The sequence below is a fragment of the Perognathus longimembris genome, chromosome 2, assembly GCF_023159225.1.
Source record: "Perognathus longimembris pacificus isolate PPM17 chromosome 2, ASM2315922v1, whole genome shotgun sequence".
Taxonomy (NCBI): domain Eukaryota; kingdom Metazoa; phylum Chordata; class Mammalia; order Rodentia; family Heteromyidae; genus Perognathus; species Perognathus longimembris.
In genome coordinates, this window is record NC_063162.1 from 143,119,511 (window position 1) to 143,141,463 (window position 21,953).

Below are 21,953 nucleotides of genomic sequence, written 5' to 3' on the forward strand. Positions count from 1 at the left end.
CCTCAGATCTCAACCTCCAGAGTAGCTAGGATTACAGGTGTGAACCAGTTCTCTCTGAGCTCTTTAGCTCAAAGCTAGTGCTCTGCCACTTTGAGCCACAGTGCCACTTCTGGTTTTCTGGTGGTTAATTGGAGATAAGAGTCTCAGACTCCTGAACCACGATCCTCAGATCTCGGCCTCCTGAGTAGCTAGGATTATAGGCATGAGCCATCAGCACCCGGCAACTGGAAGCTTTTAACCGAAGGAATGGTAATATAGAGAACAGGTTTTTGTGCTTGTGAACTCAAGGTCTCTGGAAACAAAGTTTTACAATTCTACCCTTCTCTTTCTAGCTCTATACCTTTCCTTTCTACTGAAGAAGTATAGATAATTTCAAAGTGAAAGGGCTTGTCTGACCCAGTCCAGCTATCTATTTAGAGTAGGGGTTGGTTGTCATCATACTAGAAAATGGGAGGGCATGGTTTCCTTGTCCCCATATATAGATGGGGGGGGGGGGTCTTCTATTGCTTTGTGTGCTATTGCATTCTCTTCCCTCTTTTGTTTTTCTTTAGCTGAGCTCTGAGTTAAATAACTCTGTACAAAAAAAATTCTACTCTTTTATAAATTGCTTGCATTAATGCCTGATAATTTGCAGTAAGATAGGATGCTGCATACCATTAAATGTCAAATATTACAAACTTTTTAAGATTCTTTTGAAATTACAATACTAAACTCAGTTCACTTTTGCTTAGCCTTCACAGTTGATCACATAGCATGGTCATCCACTCACAGCTTAAAAAAATACAGGGAGCATCGGAGAGAATGGGTAAAGTAAAATTTTGATGTTTTTAAAATAGCACCTAAATCTTATGAAAGTTGATTTGGTTTGCCGTTTGTGTGGGAGGGTGGGTAAGCTGAGGGGTAGGGGTTGGGTATTTGGAAAATAGCATGCACAATGTCATATACCACCTAGGATAAGGTTCTATATTACTATTAAAATTGACATATAAATCACTTGAAAAGGCAGTGTTGAGAGTTATAACGGAGCTTTTTTTTTCCCCTCACAAAAGACTGAAAGGGCTTATGAGACTAGTAGTATTGAGTATATCTTAAACAGCTTTCTTTTTAAACTAGCCTGCTCATAGTCTCTGAGTGAAACTTATTGCTTCAGTAATAATGTCAGGCCCTGTACAGTGGAGAAAGACCTTTACAGAAATAGTATGTAATCCAGCTCGTGTTCTGAAATAAAGGGTATAATTTATAGCACCTATGAAGAAATTGAACAAAACAGGATGATGAAAAAGTTGTAACTTTGAAAATGGTTGCTTGATAAGAAGTATTAATCTATCTTTTGGTGCTTCTTCTTCAAATGAAATATCCTTTGCCTGCTAGAGTTCTAAACCAAATATCTAATTCTAAAAATGGCATTATAGTTATATACAGACCCTAATTAATTATTTTAGAGGTTAAATAAAACAGAGCCCTCTATGTTTTTAAGGGTAGGACATTTTGTTGCTGTTGACTTGATCCAATCTCTTACTCCATTACTTCAAAAAATTTAAGACATAAAATTTTACTTGAAATGGTATTCTGGCCCCAACCTTGCTATCCTCATACATGAAGCTATTTGCCAAAGCCAAATATGATTTACTTACTGTTTTCCCCAAACTTCATACCTTTATAAGCATTGTGAAAGATACTCTAGACTGGAATGTTCTTTCTTTTCTTCCTTTGCCCTGAGTCTTATCTGTATTCCAAGTTTTGGCTTCTGCTTATTGTATTGATGCCTTTCCAACCACTCCAGTCTTTGGTAGTCATTCTGGTCTTAACATTCCTGAGTACGGGCTGGGAATGTGGCTTAGTGGTGGAGTGCTTGCCTAGCACACCTGGGTTCAATTCCTCAGTACCACATAACCAGAAAAAGCAGGAAGTGGCTCTGTGGCTCAAGTGGTAGAGTGCTAGCCTTGAGCAAAAAGAAGCTCAGGGACAGTGCCTAGGCCCTGAGTCCAAGCCCCAGGACTGGGAAAAAAAATCCCAAGTACGTATTTGAAACACCTGTTTGGCACCTAGGTCATGGTACCTTGTATCATTTGTATGTCCTATTTGTGTAGCAAACTCATGGGCTCCTTGGGAATAGACTGCTTATCTTAGACTCTTTGTAACTCCATTGCCTAGAGCAGATAGGGTTACTAATAGACTTGATTCTATGATTTGGATCCAATGTCAGTGCAAGAGAGCACTTTTCCCACTTATTTTAAGATGTAAGAGAAAATGTATTGGAGGAATTGACTCATATAGTTTACATTAATTTTGTATTGCTATATGACCAGGAAACCCAAAGACAGTACACAGAATTTGTAAAATAATTCCTTGTGTTATAAAGAGATTTCCCCCCATTTGTAGACTGCCTGCCTGCCTGTCTTCCTTCCTTCCTTCCTTCCTTTCTTTCTTTTTTTTTTTTTTTAATGAGTGCTGTTTTCCCTAGTTTCTTTTGGAAAACACGGTTTGGGCCAGATAATCATGACAAAAACTAAAATTACCAATATATTTATTTCAAAATTCTTCATCAGAGTTTACTTTTATGACATAAGTTCATAATTTTTAAAAGACTACACGAGTATGTAGCCACATTACTGTAGAACAGAACAGTTAAGTGCTTTAAATAGAACTTTAAAGATATCCATAAAAGATCCTTACTTGCTAGTTCCTCTCTGGTTATTTCTGTATCTCAAAAAAACACACCAAACAGATTTCTGTTTGGCTAGTATCTGATAGCTGTATTAGTTGTGTTTGTTACAGTTATCAAAGAGCACCTATTCATTTACAATGATACTTTATTTTTGCCAGTCCCAGGACTTGGACTCAGGGCATGAGCACTGTCCTTGGCTTCTTTTTGCTCAAGGCTAACACTCTGCCTCTTTGAGCCACAGCCCCATTTCTGGCTTTTTCTGTTTATGTGCTGCTGAGGAATCTAACCAGGGCTTTGTGCATGCTATATAAGCACTCTACCACTAAACCACATTCCCAGCCCAATGAGACATTATTTTAAAATACCTTTGGCATAAATAAGCGCTGGATTAAAAAAAAAAAGATCAGGGCTACTGTTTGCTATGGTCATTTGAAATTGTTTATGTTTTACCTGATAGAGTACCTTCAGGGCACCTATATCTCTTTATTATTAGATTTAATGTGATTTCTTAAGAAAAGGCAACCTATTGGAAGAAATGTTTGATTAGTTAAAACTCTATGAATTTTAATTTTATTTTAAGGCCTAACTACTTCATTGAACTGTAAGATTAACAGCACTGAAATGATTCTGCTGTTGCATTACCAAAGCATATTTACATAGTAATAGAAGGAGAGGGGAAGTCCTAGATATGTAAGATTGTTTTCCATCTACTAAAAATTATCATCTTTAAAGTTCTTAAAGTAATTGGGGCACAGATTTAAAATAAGTTACTTTTCTTCACTGCTAGGAAGGAAAAACTCTACTATAATTTGACATTCTGATATGAGCTTATCATAGATCTGTCTGACATGAGCTTGAGACACTCACCATTGATAAAACACACACACACACATACACACACACACTCTCTACAGTTTTTCCCATACTGGGGTTTGAATTCAGGGCCTTTTGTTTTTTCGCTCTACCACTTGAGTCACACCTCTATTTTTTAGCCTTTTTTGCTTGTTAGTTGGAGAATGGAGTCTTTGGGATTTGTCTGCCTAGTCTGACTTTGGGATGGGGATCCTCAGATCTTGGTCTGCTGAATAGCTAGGATTATAGACAAGAGCTTCTGTTACCTACCAGAACATACTCTTTTTGTGTGTGTGTCAGTCCTTGATTGAGGGCCTGCGTACTGTCTCTGTGCCTTTTTGTTCAAGGCCAGTACTCTGTCATTTGAGCCATAGCTCCACTTCTGGTTTTTTAGTAGCTAGCTGAAGATAAGAGTTTCACAGACTTTATTGCCCAGCTGGCTTTGAACTGTGGTCCTCAGAGCTCAGCCCTTCTTAGTAGGATTACATGTGTGACTCACTAGCACATGGCTTAGAACATACTTTTTTTTTGGTTGGTCATGGGGATTGAACTCTGATCTAGGTGCTGCTGTCCCTGAGCTCTTTTTTGCTGAAGCCTAAAGCTTTACTACTTTGAGCCACTGAACCACTTCCAGTTTTTTTTTTTCCACTTTTTTTTTTGTTTGTTTTTGGTGTTGTTCTTTGGTCAGTGCTGGGACTTGGGACTCAGGGCGTGAGCACTGACTGTCCCTGGCTTCTTTTTGCTCAAGGCTAGCACTCTACCACTTAAGCCACAGCGCCCCTTCTGGCTTTTTCTATATAAGTGGTGCTGAGGAATGAAACCCAGGACTTCATGTATGTGAGGCAAGCACTCTACCACTAGGCCTTATTCCCAGCCCCTCACTTCCAGTTTTTTGGTGGTTAATTGGAGACAAGAGTTTATGGACTTTCCTGCCCGGGCTGGCTTTGAATTGTGATCCTGAGAAGCTAGGATTACAGGTGTGAGCCATCAGCACCAGCAGAACTTTTTTTTTTTTTAAACATTACTTGATTCAAGGACCACCCTATAACAATTCCAGTCTTGGAGTTTTTCTTATGGCCAGTCATAATCTTGTATGGGGTTACACTTGTTAAGTCAGTAGTGTCAAAACAATAAAAATGGAAAAAATACATAAAACACCCTGATTTTGTTCACTTTTGTTTTCTATACAAGAATCCTCACAGTCAACATGTACTTCTAGATGCTGTATTGAAATTGCTGGCAGAGTCTATTCTATACAAACTGAACAATCTGGCCCCTTGTTTTATTTGTAAAGGTTCAATGTATCTATGCCTGCCTACTTCAGTCTGCAAGGGAGTGTCAGAAAGGCCCCGCATTCGCCGAGCCGTGAGTTATTGCTAACTTTTCAGATGTGTTAATGAATGTGGAACAAAAGCAGTTGTGTTTAACAGGAAAAAGGATCATCAAAGTAACTTTTTTTTTTAATAGTAGCAGGCTTGAACACTAGATAGATTATCTACTAAAACCAAATAGTCTCTAGAAAACCTATTGTTGAACTGCTGTGAAGCTGTCATTTTATCTATAAATTATTGTTCTTGAAAAACATTATATACCCTGGTTGCCAAAGTGTTTTTTAAATCTTAACTAAGTTAAAACAATTGGAACAACATCTTACCCCAGAGTGTTTAGTTGAATTTAAGTTCTTCAAGGTTAAGGACATTGAAGAGGTAACATTTTAACTTTTGTTATTTAAATGCAGAAATACAGAAATTAAGAGATCGAATTACTATTTAGATGAGTTTTTTGAGCTCAAGTGCTCCGGGGATCTTATAAATTGTAGGATATTTATAATCTCTTGGTTTGCTTCAACAGCTTTTGCCTCAGTAATTCAACAGTAGGTTTTCTTTCATTCATCAAGATACAAATTTAAGGCTAAAGATAAAATACCTACATTTCTTAGGGCTTATCACTCTCTATATAGAGAAGAAACATCCTTAGAAGTTTTTTCTTCTTTCTCCAAAGAGGTTAAGCCAGAAAATCCCAGCATCCATATTTTATAACTACATCAAGTTTTACCTTTCTTTTTCTTAGTTTCCACAAAGTTTCCAGTAAATAGCCAGATTTAATAAGCAGGTTGGATTCTTTTTAGATTGTTGCTTAGGAGCTGTATTATTTTGTATGAAGACAAGATGAATTTAAATGTACCTAGTTTGGCAATATAGTGCAGACCACATAAAACTTGGAGGTATGGAACCTTTTGGAGGCATTAAAGTTAACATTTCTTTTAGGCAATGTGCCTTTGTTTGACTGGTGTGTAAGTCCTTCTTCCAGGTTTGTACGCTCTTAAACGCGCTATTCTACCCTCTCTAACTCCTCCCAGCAGCAAAAGGGAGACACTTCAGCTGGAACAAAATAGTGGAAGAAATGGCGTCTGGGGTTCAGTGGGGATTCGCAGTGTGTATGCAATGTTTGCAAGATTACTTTTATGTTTTTAATGTAAATAATTACAAAATAAATCAGTGCTTACTATCAAGAAGGGGACATTATATATCAGTAGAAACTCTCTTAGTGGGTCTGCTGCAAGTTGCTTAACCTCTGGGTGGGGGGGCCTCAGTTTCCTCATCTGCAATATAATGGAGTTGGACTTGGTAATCTTTAAGGTCCATTCCTGATCTAAAATGCTATGCTTTTTTTTTGAATACTCCTATTTAACAGAATGCATTGCTTTTCTACTTTGACTATTTGAGTTACATAAACAGTACACATATTGGAACTGCATGTTATCTAAAGTAGTTTTTCTATAGGATGTTATATAAAAAAACTAATCCCTCTAGGGCTGATTTATAAATGTATGTGTGTATAGCCACACATAAAAAGCTAGTGATAATAGGACTTTCAGAAAATAAATACTTCCCAGTTGTCTAACCTTGAATGTTATTAACTTTTCTCTATTACAGGAGATACTACTCGTCAACGAATAAAATTCAGTGATGACAGAGTCTGCAAGAGTCACCTTCTCAACTGTTGCCCCCATGATGTCCTTTCTGGAACTGTACGTATTTATTAAATCTATTATTTGATTACAAGCATGCTACAAAAGTGACCTACTTGATTAAGTCTTAATTTTTTTGTCAAAGTATTCAGCAAAGGTGTTTTTGAACATTTATTGGAGATTTGGATTTCTTTTTTTTTAATGTGTGCTGAATGTTATATGTATTTTTTCTTTATAAGTAGTACAAAGGAGTTGTCCTTTAACAAAACAGTTTGTGAATACAATGCATCTTGATCAGTGTCATGCCTTTTAACAATCTTAGCCATCCCTCCCCTACCCAATTCTTCCTGAACTCTTAATTTTGCAGGATGCACAATTCTTTTTTTTTTTTTTTTTTGGCCAGTCCTGGGCCTTGGACTCAGGGCCTAAGCACTGTCCCTGGCTTCTTCCCGCTCAAGGCTAGCACTCTGCCACTTGAGCCACAGCGCCACTCCTGACCGTTTTCTGTATATGTGGTGCTGGGGAATCGAACCTAGGGCCTCGTGTATCCGAGGCAGGCACTCTTGCCACTAGGCTATATCCCCAGCCCCATCGGATGCACAATTCTTGACTGCAGTTCTTGATTGCATTCTCCTCCTCTTCATTTGTCTGCTCCTCTCCCCTTGACCCTATCCCACCTCTTTCAAGTATCCCCTTCCCAGTATTTTTGTTGAACTTTGCCTTTTTAAGGAATTGCACTTTTTGGTTCTCCTATGGAAACTACCATATTTCAGTTAATACACTTCCACACCACCCAACGTATTTACTTATAAGTTTATAAGCTAATTCTTGCTTCCACATTAAGAGGAAAGACATGCATCCCTTGTCTCTCTTGGCCTGATATGCTTCACTTAACACAATTTTTCCAGGTCTTTAGATTTGGATTTCTTATAATATGTTTGTTCCAATTGCTGGTTTAAATCTACAGTAATTAATACTGTAGCACCTATTATACTGTACAACAGAAGTGGTAATTTCATAATTGTTTCTGGGCATCAGAACTGTTTTCTTTTCTTCTTTTTTTTTTTTTTTTTTTTTGGCCAGTCCTGGGCCTTGGACTCAGGGCCTGAGCACTGTCCCTGGCCTCTTTTTGCTCAAGGCTAGAACTCTACCACTTGAGCCACAGCCCTACTTCTGGCCTGTTCTATATATGTGGTGCTGAGGAATCGAACCGAGAGCTTCATGTGTAGGAGGCAAGCACTCTTGCCACTAGGCCATATTCCCAGCCCCAGAATTGTTTTCTTAAAGTACACTGATTTGGAATACAGAAGCAGTTGATACTATACAATGTTTATATTTTGGGTTCAGGAATGTTTGAACAAGTATTTGGAATCAGTGAGCAAAACATCACTGAATGTCTAAATCCCTGTAGCTTACTTTGAGTGTAATGTCACTTACATTTCATCTCTATTCCTTTTTTTGTTTGTGTGTATGCTGTTCCTGGGGCTTGAACTCCAGGCCTGGGTAGTGTCCTTGAACTTTTGTGCTCAAGGCCACTTTGAGCCACAGCTCCACTTCCAAAATTCATCAAGATTTCTGAGTTCTAATATTTAGTGCTCTTAATTTACATTTTATGCAGAGATATTAGTTGATCATATGGTATCATTTAGTTTAGAAGATAAAACATGATGAAACTATTTCAGTGGAATAAAGAAGCCACTTGACTTTTGGATTCGGCTGAAATGATTACAGGTGGCTTCCCTTCAAAGATGCACTTGTTAATGGGAAGGTAGTAGGATTAAACGTTCAGCTGATTGCCAGCTAGTGCTTTTCGAACCAGTGCATTTTCTTAAGTAACAATGTCGATATCTAAATGAATAGCTTCTTGTTTGATAGATAGAGTTAAATTAAGAACATCTTCCAAACAGAAAAATATCAAGTCCCATGCAGTAGGAAACACCTCTTGACATTTTCCTTTCTTTTTTTTTTTTTTTTTTTTTTGCCAGTCCTGGGGCTTGGACTCAGGGCCTGAGCACTGTCCCTGGCTTCTTATTGCTCAAGGCTAGCCCTCTGCTTCTTGAACCACAGCGCCACTTCTGGCCTTTTGTATATATGTGGTGCTGAGGAATTGAACCCAGGGCAAGCACGAGGCAAGCACTCTTGCCACTAGGCCATATTCCCAGCCCTGACATTTTTCTTGTAGTTATTGTAGTTGAAACTGTATTTTGTTAAAAGAGTCTCAGCCAGTTGAAGCGGCACACATCTGTACATCTGTAATGCCAACACGAGGCCAGCCTCGACGTCTTAGTGAAATTGTCTCACAATAAGGGCTGGTATGTGTAGATCAGTGGTAGAGTACTTGCTTAGCATGTATTGGGTTATTCTCAGTAAAATTCTCAATAAAAGAAAAATGCAACCTTCCCTCACACATCTTTTTTTTCTTATAATTTTTAATTGTTATTTTTGTTTTCTTTTGTTAATTACCTGTTTATGTAGTATTGAGGAATCAAACCCAAGGCATCATGCATGCTAGGTAATCACTTTACCACTAAGCTACATTCCCTGTCCCTCACACATGTTTTTGAGACAAGGTCTTTGCTATGTAGCACAAGCTGGTGATTCTCTTGCCCTGGCCTCCCAAATACTGGGATATCATTTGATCCACTATCCATCATATTAAGTAAAGAGAATGAATGGTTGGTTTTGGAGTTGCTTCTTATAAAACTTTCTGATAGATTTAGAAGATTGTGTGTGCTGTGCAAATGTGTGGTCAAGCTCATATGTTCTTGTATGAGCCATGCTGGTTCTGGGACATGAACTCAAGACTCATGCTCAGCTTTTTTTCCTCATAGCTGGCACTCCAGCTTGAACCACACCTTGAATTTTAGTGTGTGTGTGTGTGTGTGTGTGTGTGTGTGTGTGTGTGTGTGTGTGTCCCTAAAGGTTTGGTCACTGTCCCTGAGCTTTTTGCTCAAGGCTAGTACTTTAGCACTTGAACCACAGTTTCAGGACCAGCATTTTGATGGCTAATTGAAGATAAGAGTTTCGTGTGCTTTTCTGTTCAGGCTTGGTTGTGAACCATGATCCTCAGATTATATAGCCCCTGCCTCCCCTCCTTTTTTTTTTTTTTTTAATCTTTTCTTTTTTTGGTACTGTGATTGAACCCAGGAAGTTGCACTTGCTAGGCAAATGCTTCGCCACTCCACTGCATTCCAGCCAGATCTTAGCCTTTTGTGAAGCTAGTTGTGAGCCACTAGCACTGGGCCACTTCCAGCTTTTGCTATTGGAGTCAGAAGGCTTTGTCTGTCTAGGATGACAAATCTTGATCAGTTTCCTGAGTAGTTATGATAGTAGATGTGAGGCACCAGTGCTTGGTAAGATTTTTTTCTATTATTATTCTTGTTTGCAATTTTAACATCATTGAAATAAGCATTTTAACATGTATGATTAAAAAATACTCAATTGGTAGGGTTGTTTTTTCTTTTTTCTCCTTTTTACTGAACCTTGAATTTTGCTCAGTTTGCTTGCTTATTGCTAGTTCAGCTGGTGCTCCTACCACTTGACTGTTTTTGGAATCTCTATAGACTTTTCTGCCCATACTGACTTCAAACCGAAAATCCTCCAGATCTCAGCCTCTGAAGTTGTTAGGATAACATGCATGAGGCATTAACATCAAGTAGTAGCATTTTTTTCTCATCTCAAGAAAATGAGACCAGTAAGTAATGATGTCCTATATTAACAGGCAAAGATCTTGTAAAGGTGTCTGCAGAGGATACTGGGAGAGAAATCTCTCTCTTGTTGCCTTGATAGACAGTGAGATCATTACATATAATATTGTGACCATATTTCAGAACTTAAGCAAAGTTTTGAAGACTAGATAATAGATTTTCATGAAATTTTAAGAGTTGTAGCTACCCTTGGCTATGTAGGAAGATCCCATCTCAAAACCAAACAAAAAAATCATAAAAACGGTTCACAAGAGGAACAACCCCCCCCAAAAAATAAATGCTGCAAAGCACCTATAATATGAGTCTTCATGACCCTTATTACTAAAGAGAACTAACTGTTAATGATAGTTCATCCTACATATAAATAGCTTGTAATTGCAGAACTATGACTTTTTTGTTTCTTTGCTTTTTTGTGTGTGTGTGCCAATACTGGGGCTTGAAGTCAGTGCCTAGGCAGTGTTCTGAGTTTTTCTTTCTTTTTTTTTCCCTTCAAGGCTAATGCTTTACCACTTGAGCACAGCTCTACTTCTGGCTTTTTGGTGGTTTAATTGGGGATAAGAGTCCATGGACTTTGCTGCCCAGGCTGGCTTTGAACCTCAGTCCTCAGATCTCAGCCTCCTGTGTAGCTAGGATTAAAGGAGTGAGCCACTGGCTCCTGGTGTAGTATTCATTTTTGTGAAAATTTCTTGCTTGATACTTTACCTTTCGTTAATGTGGCATTACTAATTATTATTATTATTTTTATCCAAAATGTTTATTGGGACGGGTTCCCACTCATCTTGGTTCACGGTGCTTTTAGTGCTGCTTCCTTCTGAAGGAACATCCTTCGGTAAGCCTTGCTTTCCCTCCTGTAGGCTGGCAGAGGACAGTGGAACAGCTAACACACAAAAGTACTGTTTGTTTTGTGCATGACTAAAGACTGTGGTGATTTTAGAGCATCCTGGGCATTTCACGTCCATGAAGTAGGAACTGGCGCTCTGCATCAGGCGCTTCTCCTTGTGTTTCCTCTTCTTCAGGAGAGGTATGAGGGAGTTCTTTTGCCAGAGGTGTATTCTCAGGAGGAGGTTGTCACCGCCAGAAAGGGATTACTAATTATTAAGATAATAAACAAAGCCAAGCACTAGCAGCTCATGTGTAATTGTAGCTACTCCAGAAGCTGAGATCTAAGGATTGAGTTTTGAAGCCAGTCTGAGTAAAGAAACCCTGTCATTAATTAGCCAACAAAAAGCTGGAACTGGAGGTGTATCTCTAGTAGTAGAGCTCCAGCCTTAACCAAAAAAGTTCAGCTAGAGATAGAGGCCCTCAGTTCAAGTATAGTATTAGCGCGCGCGCACACACACACAGCAAGTTAATTAGAAGATTATAAATGGGAATATATCAGTAATAATAATAGTGCTGCTATTATGGGCATTTATTACCATGCCCAGCACAAATCAAAATAATAACATGAATGAGTTAAGACTTTTTGTAAGAAACAAGAATATTTATTTACTTATTTTTGCAGTTTTGGGGTTTGAATTTAGGGTCTTACTCTTGCTTGGCAGGCATTCATATTAATAGTTGAGTCATACCTTGCTTTACTCTGGCTGTTTTGGAGAAAGTATCTTACTTTTTGCCTGTGATGACCTGGTCCATGATACTCATATTTATGATTGTCACTGTACCTGGAATGACATATGGATCTCACAGATATGTCCATTGAGAATGGAATCTTGTGAGTTTTTCTGCCTGAGCTGACCTGAAAACGCAAGATCCTTTTAGTCTCAGCTTTCCACATAGTTTAGGATGATAGACACATGATACTATTCCCAGCTGTGGGGTCGGGGGTGTCTCTCAAGCTTTTCTATGCAAGCTGGACTTGAACCGCGATCCTCTCATTCTTAGTTTCCCTGGCTAATCCTTTAGCTAGAATTACAGCTCTGAGCCACTAGCTTGAATATTTATTTATTTACTTACTTTTTGTTCTGGTACTGCAGTTTGAACTCAAGGCCTGGTGCTCTTTTTTTGTTTGCCAGTCCCGGGACTTGAACTCAAGGTTTGGGCGCTGTCCCTGAACCTCTGTGCTCTTGTTTTTGTTGCTCTTGTTTTTTTTGTTTGTTTGTTTGTTTTGCCAGTCCTGGGGCTTGGACTCAGGGCCGGAGCCACTGTCCCTGGCTTCTTTTTGCTCAGGGCTAACATTCTACCACTTGAGCCACAGCACCCCTTATGGCCTTTTCTGTTTATGTGGTGCTGAGGAAACGAACCCAGGCAAGTTCTCTACTGCTAAGCCATATTCCTAGCCTTACTCTTGGTTTTTGTTTATTTATGTTGTTTCATTTGTCATTCCTGGGGCTTGAACTCTATGCCTGAGCACTGTCCCTGGCTTCTTTTTGCTCAAGGCTAGCACTCTGCCACTTGAGCCACAGCGCCACTTCTGGCCGTTTTCTGTATATGTGGTGCTGGGGAATTGAACCCAGGGCCTCATGTGTACAAGGCAAGCACTCTTGCCACTAGGCCATATCCCCAGCCCCCTACAGGGTTTTTTTCCCCTATATTACATTATTTGTGATATGTACCTTTCCTGACGAAAGATAATGGTATTGAAGTGCTTCAAAAAACTATATTTGCATGCAGTTCCTAGTGGCCTGGGTAAAAAGATACATGGTAGTAATAATTTATAGAAACAAAGATAGTAACAGAAGCTTTTGCCTGTGGCTCAAGTGGTAGAGCACTAGTCTTCAGCCAGAAAGCTCAGGTACAGTGTCCAGGCCTTGAGTTCAAGCCCCAGGACTGGCACCCCCCCCCCCCAAAAAAAAAAAAGTAGATTGGTTTTCTTAGTGCCTACTTGGTCAGTATTTTTCATTGTTATTTTTTTATTATTTTATTATTTTATGTATTATTATTATTATTATTTTTTTGCCCCCCCACCCCCGGGGCTTGAACTCAGGGCCTGAGCATCATGTATACGAGGCAAGCACTCTACCGCTAAGCCACATTTCCAGCTCTGGTTTTGCTTTTCAAATACTTTGTTTTGTTTTAGGTGGGATACCAATACTGGGGCTTAAACTCAGGGCATGGTGCTGTCCCAGAACTTTTTTTTTTTTGCCAGTCCTGGGCTTTGGACTCAGGGCCTGAGCACTATCCCTGGCTTCTTTTTGCTCAAAGCTAGCACTCTGCCACAGTGCCACTTCTGGGCATTTTCTATATATGTGGTGCTGGGGAATCGAACCCAGGGCTTCGTGTGTATGAGGCAAGTACTCTTGCCACTAGGCCATATTCCCAGCCCGTCTCTGAACATTTTTAAGCTCAATGTTAGTGATTACCACTTGAGCCAGTTCCAGATCTTTCCTCCCTGGTGGACTTCAAACCTCATTTCTCAAATCTCAGCCTCCTGAGTCGCTTGAATCACTGCAGGTGACTTCCTGGCTTTTTTTTTTTTTTTGGCCAGTCCTGGGCCTTGGACTCAGGTTCTGAGCACTGTCCCTGGCTTCCTTTTGCTCAAGGCTAGCACTCTGCCACTTGAGCCACAGCACCACTTCTGGCTGTTTTCTGTATATGTGGTGCTGGGGAATTGAACCCAGGGCCTCATGTATACGAGGCAAGCTCTCTTGCCACTAGGCCATATCCCCAGCCCTTCCTGGCTTTTTGATGGTTAATTTGATAAAAGATTTTTAGAAACTTTTCTGCTCGGGCTTGCTTTCAGTGGTGATCACCAGATCAGTCTCCCAATGGCAGAAGGTACTTTTGGCTTGCTTACTTTTTTTGGTTGGTTGTGGGGCTTGAACTTGGGGCCTGAGTGCTGTCCTTGAGCTCTTTTGCTCAAGGCTAGCACTCTACCGCTTTAAGCCACAGCTCTACTTCTGGTTTTTTGATGGTTAATTAGAGAGAAGAGTCTCATGGAACTTTCCTGCCTAAACTGGCTTTCAATCATGATCCTCAGATCTCAGCCTCTTGAGTAGCTAGGATTACAGGCATTAGCCACCAGCGCTGAGTGGCTGGCTGGCTGGCTTGTTTCCTCCCTCCCTCCCTCCCTCCCTTCCTTTCTTCCTTTCTTATTTACTTACATGCTTGGCACAGTGTCAGAGTAGATACTTAGTTGTTATGGTTTTAACAAAGGAAATAGATATTTGGTACACCTGTCCTGTTAGGTTCCTATGAGATACAGGCACAAAAGACAATGCAGCTGGAAAGAGGGTAGAAGGAAAGGATAATGGGAGAGGAAAGAGTGAAAAGATGGAAGAAGGATGGGGGGAAGAGAGCTAGGGTCTAACCCCAAAGGTTGGACCATCAAGTTTTGGTGGCAAGCTAGAGTCTACAAAGTTTCAAGAGCTCAGGATATTGACAATTCATGTAGTGTGTGTACCCTTTAGAAGAGAGAAATATAAACAAAAAAGACAGGCTTGAAATAGTTAAGTAAAAGTGCCCAAGGACTGGAAATTATCCAAGCTGGAGGCTAAGAGTCTAGTTTTGTCCTGGGATGCTTTTTGGCCACATTGGTTGTTAATAAGACCATAGTTTCAGGGACCAAATTTTTTCTCTCTGCCCTTTCATCAGGTACATAGTGAATAAAAGTGACAAGAATCCAGACAGACTCTTATACACCAGGCATAGGTACATCGTGAATAAAACAGGCAAGAATCCTTGCTGTATGGTAAAATGAGCTCATCATAGATCTGCCTCTCTCCCAGTACAGATTTCCCTTTAATCCTACTCACCAAAAACTACCCCCTACTGCTGTGGCACAATTGTGTTCTTATTTGTTCATTTTGTTCTTGACTTACATAGTTAATATTTTTCTTTTGGTTCGTTGTTTGATACGCAGATATAGTTGGAATATGTGTGTGTTGTAGAGTTCCTGGGGACAGAGAGGGGTTAAATAGGCAAAATTTTATTTTACTTCCAATTTTTTCTTGAATACATTACAAAATTGGTTAGGAGATAATAAGGGGGAAGGGCTGGGAATATGGCCTAGTGGTAGAGTGCTTGCCTCATATACATGAAACCCTGGGTTTGATTCCTCAGCACCACATATATAGAAAAAGCCAGAAGTGGTGCTGTGGCTCAAGTGGTAGAGTGCTAGCCTTGAGCAAGAAGAAGCCAGGGACAATGCTCAGACCTTGAGTCCAAGCCCCAGGACTGGCAAAAAAAAAACCAAAAGTGTGTGTGTGTGTGTGTGTGTGTGTGTGTGTGTGTGTGTGTGTGTGTGCTGGCAAAAAGGCAGCATTGAATGTCTGTTCTATAGGTCATTTTTTTAGATGTTATGGAATAAAATTGCAGTTTTAGATCACACACCCAAACTCCAGGAGTTTATATGTCAAGTCTGGCTACTTGGCTCTGTATACCAAATAAGAGGCATGGTGAATGACACCAAAAGGAGATTAATTATGTGGAAGACAGCACTTCAGCCCATAAAAAACATCTTCAGGCTACAGATACAAAGTACAGCTTTAAATAGACAAATAATAAAGACCAAGGCTGAATGGTATATTGCCACAAGGATTAATGTTAAGAAATTAAGAAATCTCTTGGCTGGTAAAACAAATGACAGCTATTTTCCTACTGGCTTTTTTTCATTCCTGTTTTGTTTTTCAGTGAATTTTAAGATTTTCTTTTTCTTTTACTTTTTTTGTATGTGTGCTACTCCTATAGTTTGAACTCAGGGCCTGGGGGCTTTCCCTGAGCTTCTTGTACTCAAGGATATCACTCTACTACTTGAGCCACATCTCCACTTTCAGCTTTTTGGTGATTAATTGGAGATAAGTGTCTCATGAATTTTCCTGCCTGGGCAGGATCTCAGCCTCCTGACTACCTAGGATGACAGGCATGAATCACTGGTGCCTAGCTGTGTTTTCTTAGTTATTAATAAATGTTGCTTAATGGGAAGCTTTTTTCACTTCTTTTGTAGTTGAAGTTGTGAGACTCGCCTGCAACTCTCAATGCCCTTTTGATTACAGACTTGAGTCATCATATGTGGCTGATTTCATGTTTTTACTAGGTTTTGAACTCAGAGTTTTGCACTTGTTTGGCAGGCTTAAGCCTGCTACTGCTTAAGCCATATCTCTAGCCCTGTTGGCTCTGGTCATTTTTGCATTGTGTCAATTCTGGGGCTTTTTTGTTCATAAAACCTGACTTGAGCCAGACCTCTAGTTTTTTGTCTCTTAAAATTTTTTTTTTCTGATTAACTGGATATATTTGTTCCTTAGATTTGTCTTTTGCTGTTGGCTCTGAACCTAGATCCTCAGAATCTCAGCTTCCTGCATACTTAGGATTACAGATGTGAGCCACTAGTGCCTGGCTTCCCCTCTCCCCCAACCCCTAATACTGTGATGTGAACTGAAGTCTTAGAGTTTACTAGGCAGTGTTCTCCTATTTAAGCTCTGCCTTTAGCCTTCTTCTGCTTTAGTTTTTTTTTTTTTCTTCTTCTTCTTCCAGATAGGGTCTCAAGTTTTTGTCTGGAGCTGTCTTTGGACCATGATCCTTCCCTTTTGAATGGGGTCATAGGTATGCCCCAGCACACTCAATTTACTGATTGATATAGGGGCTGGGAATGTGTCCTAGTGGTAGAGTGCTGGCCTCGTATACATGAAGCCCTGGGTTCCATTCCTCAGCACCACATATATAGAAAAGGCCAGAAGTGGTGCTGTGGCTCAAGTGGTAGAGTGCTAGCCTTGAGCAAAAGGAAGCCAGGAACAATGCTCAGGCCGAGTTCAAACCCCAGGTCTGGTCAAAAAGCAAAACCAAACAAACAAAAACCTTACTGATTGATATAGAGCCTGGACTGACTTGGAAACCTAATCCTCCCAATTCCTGCCTGCCTCCTGAGAAGCTAGGACTTCTTTGTTTTCTTTCTTTCTTTCCAGTGCTGGAGATAGAACTCAGAACTGTAAGCACTTTATGGGGGTGGGGGTGGGGAGTCACATCCCCAGGCTTGCTTTCTTGTTTTTGTTTAAATTAATTGTATGAAAGGTTTTGTTGTAGTATTTCCATACATGTGTATGGTAGCTTCTGGCCAAATGAACCCTTTCCCATTTTACAAAGTTTGTAGTGGGTTTTTATTTTTAAGGTGTGCATCTTGCTCTGTTGCCGTGGCTGGCTTTCAACTTGAGGTCCTCTGTTTACACCATTATTTCCCATGCTGATCCTCTCTTCCTTCCAACCTTTGTGTTACTGGGGTTTGAACTGGGGTTTGGGGCCACTAGCTTGCTAGACAGGTACTCTATCTTGAGCCAAACCACAAGCCCTTTTTATTACTTTAGCTATTTCTTAGGGTCTCGAGTTTTTTGCTCAGTCCGGCCTTGGCCTTGACCTATGATTATCTTCCCGATCTTCACTTACCAAATAGCTGGAATTAGCAGCCATAAACCACAGCCTGCCAGTATCTGTATCCCTAAGTAAGATATCACTGTTTAGTTGTACTTTTATGTATCTTGTCCAACTGAGACGACAGGGATGTTTACTATAATGTCTTGAATTGTACTCCTTTTCACTAGCTTTCCATGGACACATTCTAGAATGAGGACTGTATGCTTCCAAATGGAAAGTCTTGTTTTGAACACCCTTTAATATGTAGTTATCTTTGTCCCCACAAAAAGACTTTTTCCCCACAAAAAGACTTCATGGTAGACCTTGTCACTTGCCCACACACACAGAAATAAGATTTTAGGGATTTTATCTCATGAGGAAAACCTCTAGCTTGGTAAACGTGTAATTATTGGAAAATTACAAGCAGAAGAGTCCCATATCAGCAAACCTTATTTTGTCTGTATGTTTGTTTTGAGGGAGGATCTTGCTATGTATTCTAGAATGGCTTTAAACTTGCAGTCTTTCTTCCTTTCTTCCTCAACTTCAAGTGCTAAGATTTACAGGGGTACATTGCCATGTTCAGCACATGTATATTATTTCATTTCACAAGTATTTGTTCTTTGTGAATTTATACTAGATACAAGGAGTTTTACCTGGTGTCTATATTTAGGTTATCTTTTTTCCAGAACTTCAGACTTCTTTTTTTTTTTTTTTAATTTATGGAGTAGTTGTACAAAGGTTAGATTTCCATAAGTCAGATTATGAGTACAACTCATCTTGACCAATATCACACCTTCCAGTGTTCTTCCCTTTATTCCCTCTCCCATCCCTACCAAGTTATGTAGTTTAATTTTTCCCCTCCAGTCCTGGGGCTTGAACTCAGGACTGAGCACTGTCCTTTAGCTCTTTTTGCTCAAGGCTAGCACTCTACCACTTGAGCCACAGCACCACTTCCTGCTTTTTCTGTTTGTGTGGTACCGAGGAATAGAACCCAGGACTTTAGGCATGCTAGGCAAGCACTCTACCACTAGGCCAAACTCCTCCTGGCCTGTAGTTTAATTTTTGTATAATGTATATTGGTTGTTCAAAGTGTTTTAGTTTAGTTTAAATATACTTTGGGGGGCTGGGAATATGGCCTAGTGGCAAGAGTGCTTGCCTCCTACACATGAAGCTCTCGGTTGGATTCCCCAGCACCACATATATGGAAAACGGCCAGAAGGGGCGCTGACAGCTCAGGTGGCAGAGTGCTAGCCTTGAGCGGGAAGAAGCCAGGGAAGGTGCTCAAGCCCTGAGTCCAAGGCCCAGGACTGGCTAAAATAAATAAATATACTTTGGCCATCTTCCTATGCTATGGAACTAAGTCAAATATAGAAGCTAAAAAGCCTTTTCAGCTTCTGAAAGGCTGTTTTTTGTGCATGTTCTTGAGTCCAAAAGCAATTATTAATTTCCTTTGTTGGTTGACAAGAATGCCAGTTTTGCGACACCAAAGTGTCGTTCCCCTCCCTCCCCTCACCCCCACCCCATCATGGGGCTTGACCTCAGGGCCTAGGCACTGTTCCCTGGGCTCTTTTGCTCAAGGCTAGCGCTTTACCACTTAATGTAAGCTACAGTTCGACTCCACTTCCAGATTTCTGGGGAGGTGGTAGCTCGTGCTTGTAATCCTAGCTACTCAGAAGGCTGAGATCTAAGGATCATGGTTTAAAGTCAACTTAGGCAATAAAGTCCATGAGACTCTTATCTCTCCAATTAACAACCAGAAAACTGGCAGTGGAGCTATTGCTCAAAGTGGTAGAGCACTAGCCTTGAGTGGAAAGCCTCAGGGACTGTGCCCAGGTCCTGAGTAAAGCCTCACAACCACCATCACCAACAACAACAACAAAAAAAAGTGACTTACGGATTTTACAGCCCAGACTGGTTTTGAACTATGATCCTCAGATCAGAAGCTATGATCTCAGCCACCTGAGTAGGATTACAGCAAAGCCCAGTGAACACCATGTTTTACAATTGTTTATAAATTTTTTTATTGTGAAAATCAGTAAGTGCAGAAGTATGTTTTATGAACATGTGTATTCTTAAGAGAACTGTGATTGTCAATGAAGTTTTGAAATAATGCTTTCAATATTCTTGTTTTTTCCTTCACAGAGAATGGATCTTGGAGAATGTCTGAAAGTCCATGACCTGGCTTTAAGAGCAGATTATGAAATCGCATCCAAAGAACAGGATTTTTTCTTTGAACTTGATGTAGGTGATTTTGTTTCCTGAGCTACATTCTTTTGCAGTAAAGCATGTTTAATACTGATTTTTTTTTAATCTTTATAAGAAACACACTTAAAAAATCCTCCTGGCGATGTGTGCATTTTTGACAGTACTTTTAAAATATAAGAGTATTTTAAGAAAATGTAAATGTTAAGAATTCTTAAATTGTTGCAGAACCATTTGGTGTAAACCAACTGAATAACTCATGGGGGGAAAGGAAAAGGGGGAGGAGGGGGGAGGAGAGAATGAGGGAGGAGGTAACAAATAGTACAAGAAATGTACCCATGGCCTAATGTATGAAACTGTAAAAAAATAAAAAAATGGTAAAAATGGTGAAACAAAAAAAAGAATTCTTAAATTGTTTTGAAAAAGTAAGTTTAGAATTTCCAATTAAGTAAAACTAATGTATTATTAGGTCTTTTTTTTTTTTTTTTTTTTTTTTTTTGTCAGTCCTGGAGCTTGAACTCAGGGCCTGGGCACTGTCCCTGAGCTTCTTTTGCTCAAGGCTAGCATTCTACCACTTGAGCCATAGCACCATTTCTTGCTTTTTCTGTATATGTGGTAAGAGGAATCGAACCCAGGGCTTCATGCATGCTAGGTGAGTACTTTACCAGTAAGTCATATTCCTAGTCCAGGCGTGTGCGCGCACATGTTTTAAGTAATCTACTTGATTTTTATTTATTTATTTATTTATTCATTCATTCATTCATTTATTTATTGCCAGTTCTGGGGCTTGGACTCAGGGCCTGAGCACTGTCCCTGGCTTCTTTTTGCTCAAGGCTAGCACTCTGCCACTTGAGCCACAGCGCCACTTCTGGCCATTTTCTATATATGTGGTGCTGGGGAATCAAACCCAGGGCTTATGGGAGGCAAGCAATCTTGCCACTAGGCCGTATTCCCAGCCCCTGTACTTGATTTTTAGATTCATACTCACTTTACTTTCTATAGATCCTTACATACGGGAGAGATTGAAGCCTATTTTTTTTTTTTTTTTTTTTTTTTGGCCAGTCCTGGGCCTTGGACTCAGGGCCTGAGCACCGTTCCTGGCTTCTCCCCGCTCAAGGCTAGCACTCTACCTCTTGAGCCACATCACCACTTCTGGCCATTTTCTGTATATGTGGTGCTGGGGAATCGAACCGAGAGCTTCATGTGTAAGAGGCGAACACTCTTGCCACAAGGCCATATTTCCAGCCCCTGAAGCCTATTTTTAATGTAAACTTAGTAAATGTAGTATAGACAGTATCAAAAGGTCTTGTTGTTGTTCCTGAGGCTTGAACTTGGAGCTCCCTGAGCTCTTTTTGCCCATGACTTTTACTCTACCTCTTGGAGCTACACTGCCACTTCTTGTTCTCTGGTGGTTAGAGGTAAAGTTCTCAGGGACTTTTCCTACCCAGGCGAGCTTTGAACTGTAATCCTTAGATCTCAGCCTAGTGAGTAGCTAGGATTACAGGCAAGAGCCACTAGCGCCCACCTTCCTGTGGTTGTACCTATACTATCTCTGTAATCTTATCTGAGTATATTGGAAACCGTGTATACTGGTATTAGAAGTAGGAAATTGAAAGGGAATACCAAAATTGAGAGACACAGGGTAAAAAAAGACAAACAACTACGAAAGCAATACTTACAAAACTGTTTGGTGTAAGTGAACTGAACACTTAAGGGGGGGAAAGGGAAAGTGGGAGGACGGAGGGGGGGTATGAGGGACAAGGTAACAAACAGTACAAGAAATGTATCCAATGCCTAACGTATGAAACTGTAACCTCTCTGTACATCAGTTTGATAATAAAAATTTGGAAAAAAAAAAAAGATTTCTTTAGCTGACTTTGATAGGTAAAGGCAAAATGTAAATGTAGGGTTTTGTTTGTATGTGTGTGTGGCCAGTCCTGGCTAGTGCTCTACCACTTGTGCAATGAGCTCCATTTCTGAAATCTTGGTAGTTAGTTGGAGATGCCTCTCAGACTTTCTTGCCCAGGCTGGCTTTGAACTATGATGCTCAGCTCTCAGCCTTCTAAGTAGTTACGAATGTAGGTGTGAGCTACAGGTGCTCCACTTAAGTGTAGTTTTATACTGTAGTTCTCTTACGAGTTTCAGTGTATATTTTTCTGTTCTTTTGCTTGATTTTGGCCTAGCAGAGTATTTTTATATTTATGTTACATTAATTTGACATTTCCTATTTTGAGATGAGAGTTCTCTCATTTATTTCCTTTTTTTTGTTTTT

At 40.0% G+C, this 21,953-nt stretch overlaps 1 protein-coding gene and 1 pseudogene across 14 annotated transcripts in view; one reads left to right on the top strand and one right to left on the bottom strand.

Moving 5' to 3' along the window:
• Nucleotides 1-21,953, top strand: part of Luc7l2 (LUC7 like 2, pre-mRNA splicing factor) — a 63,414-nt gene that overhangs the window by 14,040 nt on the left and 27,421 nt on the right. For 7 of the 14 annotated variants that reach the window (XM_048340304.1, XM_048340305.1, XM_048340315.1 and 4 more), the window contains exons 3-5: nt 4,815-4,885; nt 6,457-6,551; nt 19,622-19,720. In XM_048340304.1, coding sequence (XP_048196261.1) covers nt 4,815-4,885; nt 6,457-6,551; nt 19,622-19,720 — 265 coding nt within the window. Of the gene's footprint in view, nt 1-211; nt 806-4,481; nt 6,552-17,444; nt 17,569-19,621; nt 19,721-21,953 lie in introns of those variants that run through there. The other 7 variants (XM_048340306.1, XM_048340314.1, XM_048340317.1 and 4 more) reach the window with 5 other exon arrangements.
• On the bottom strand, nt 10,745-11,157 carry LOC125347205 (annotated as a pseudogene).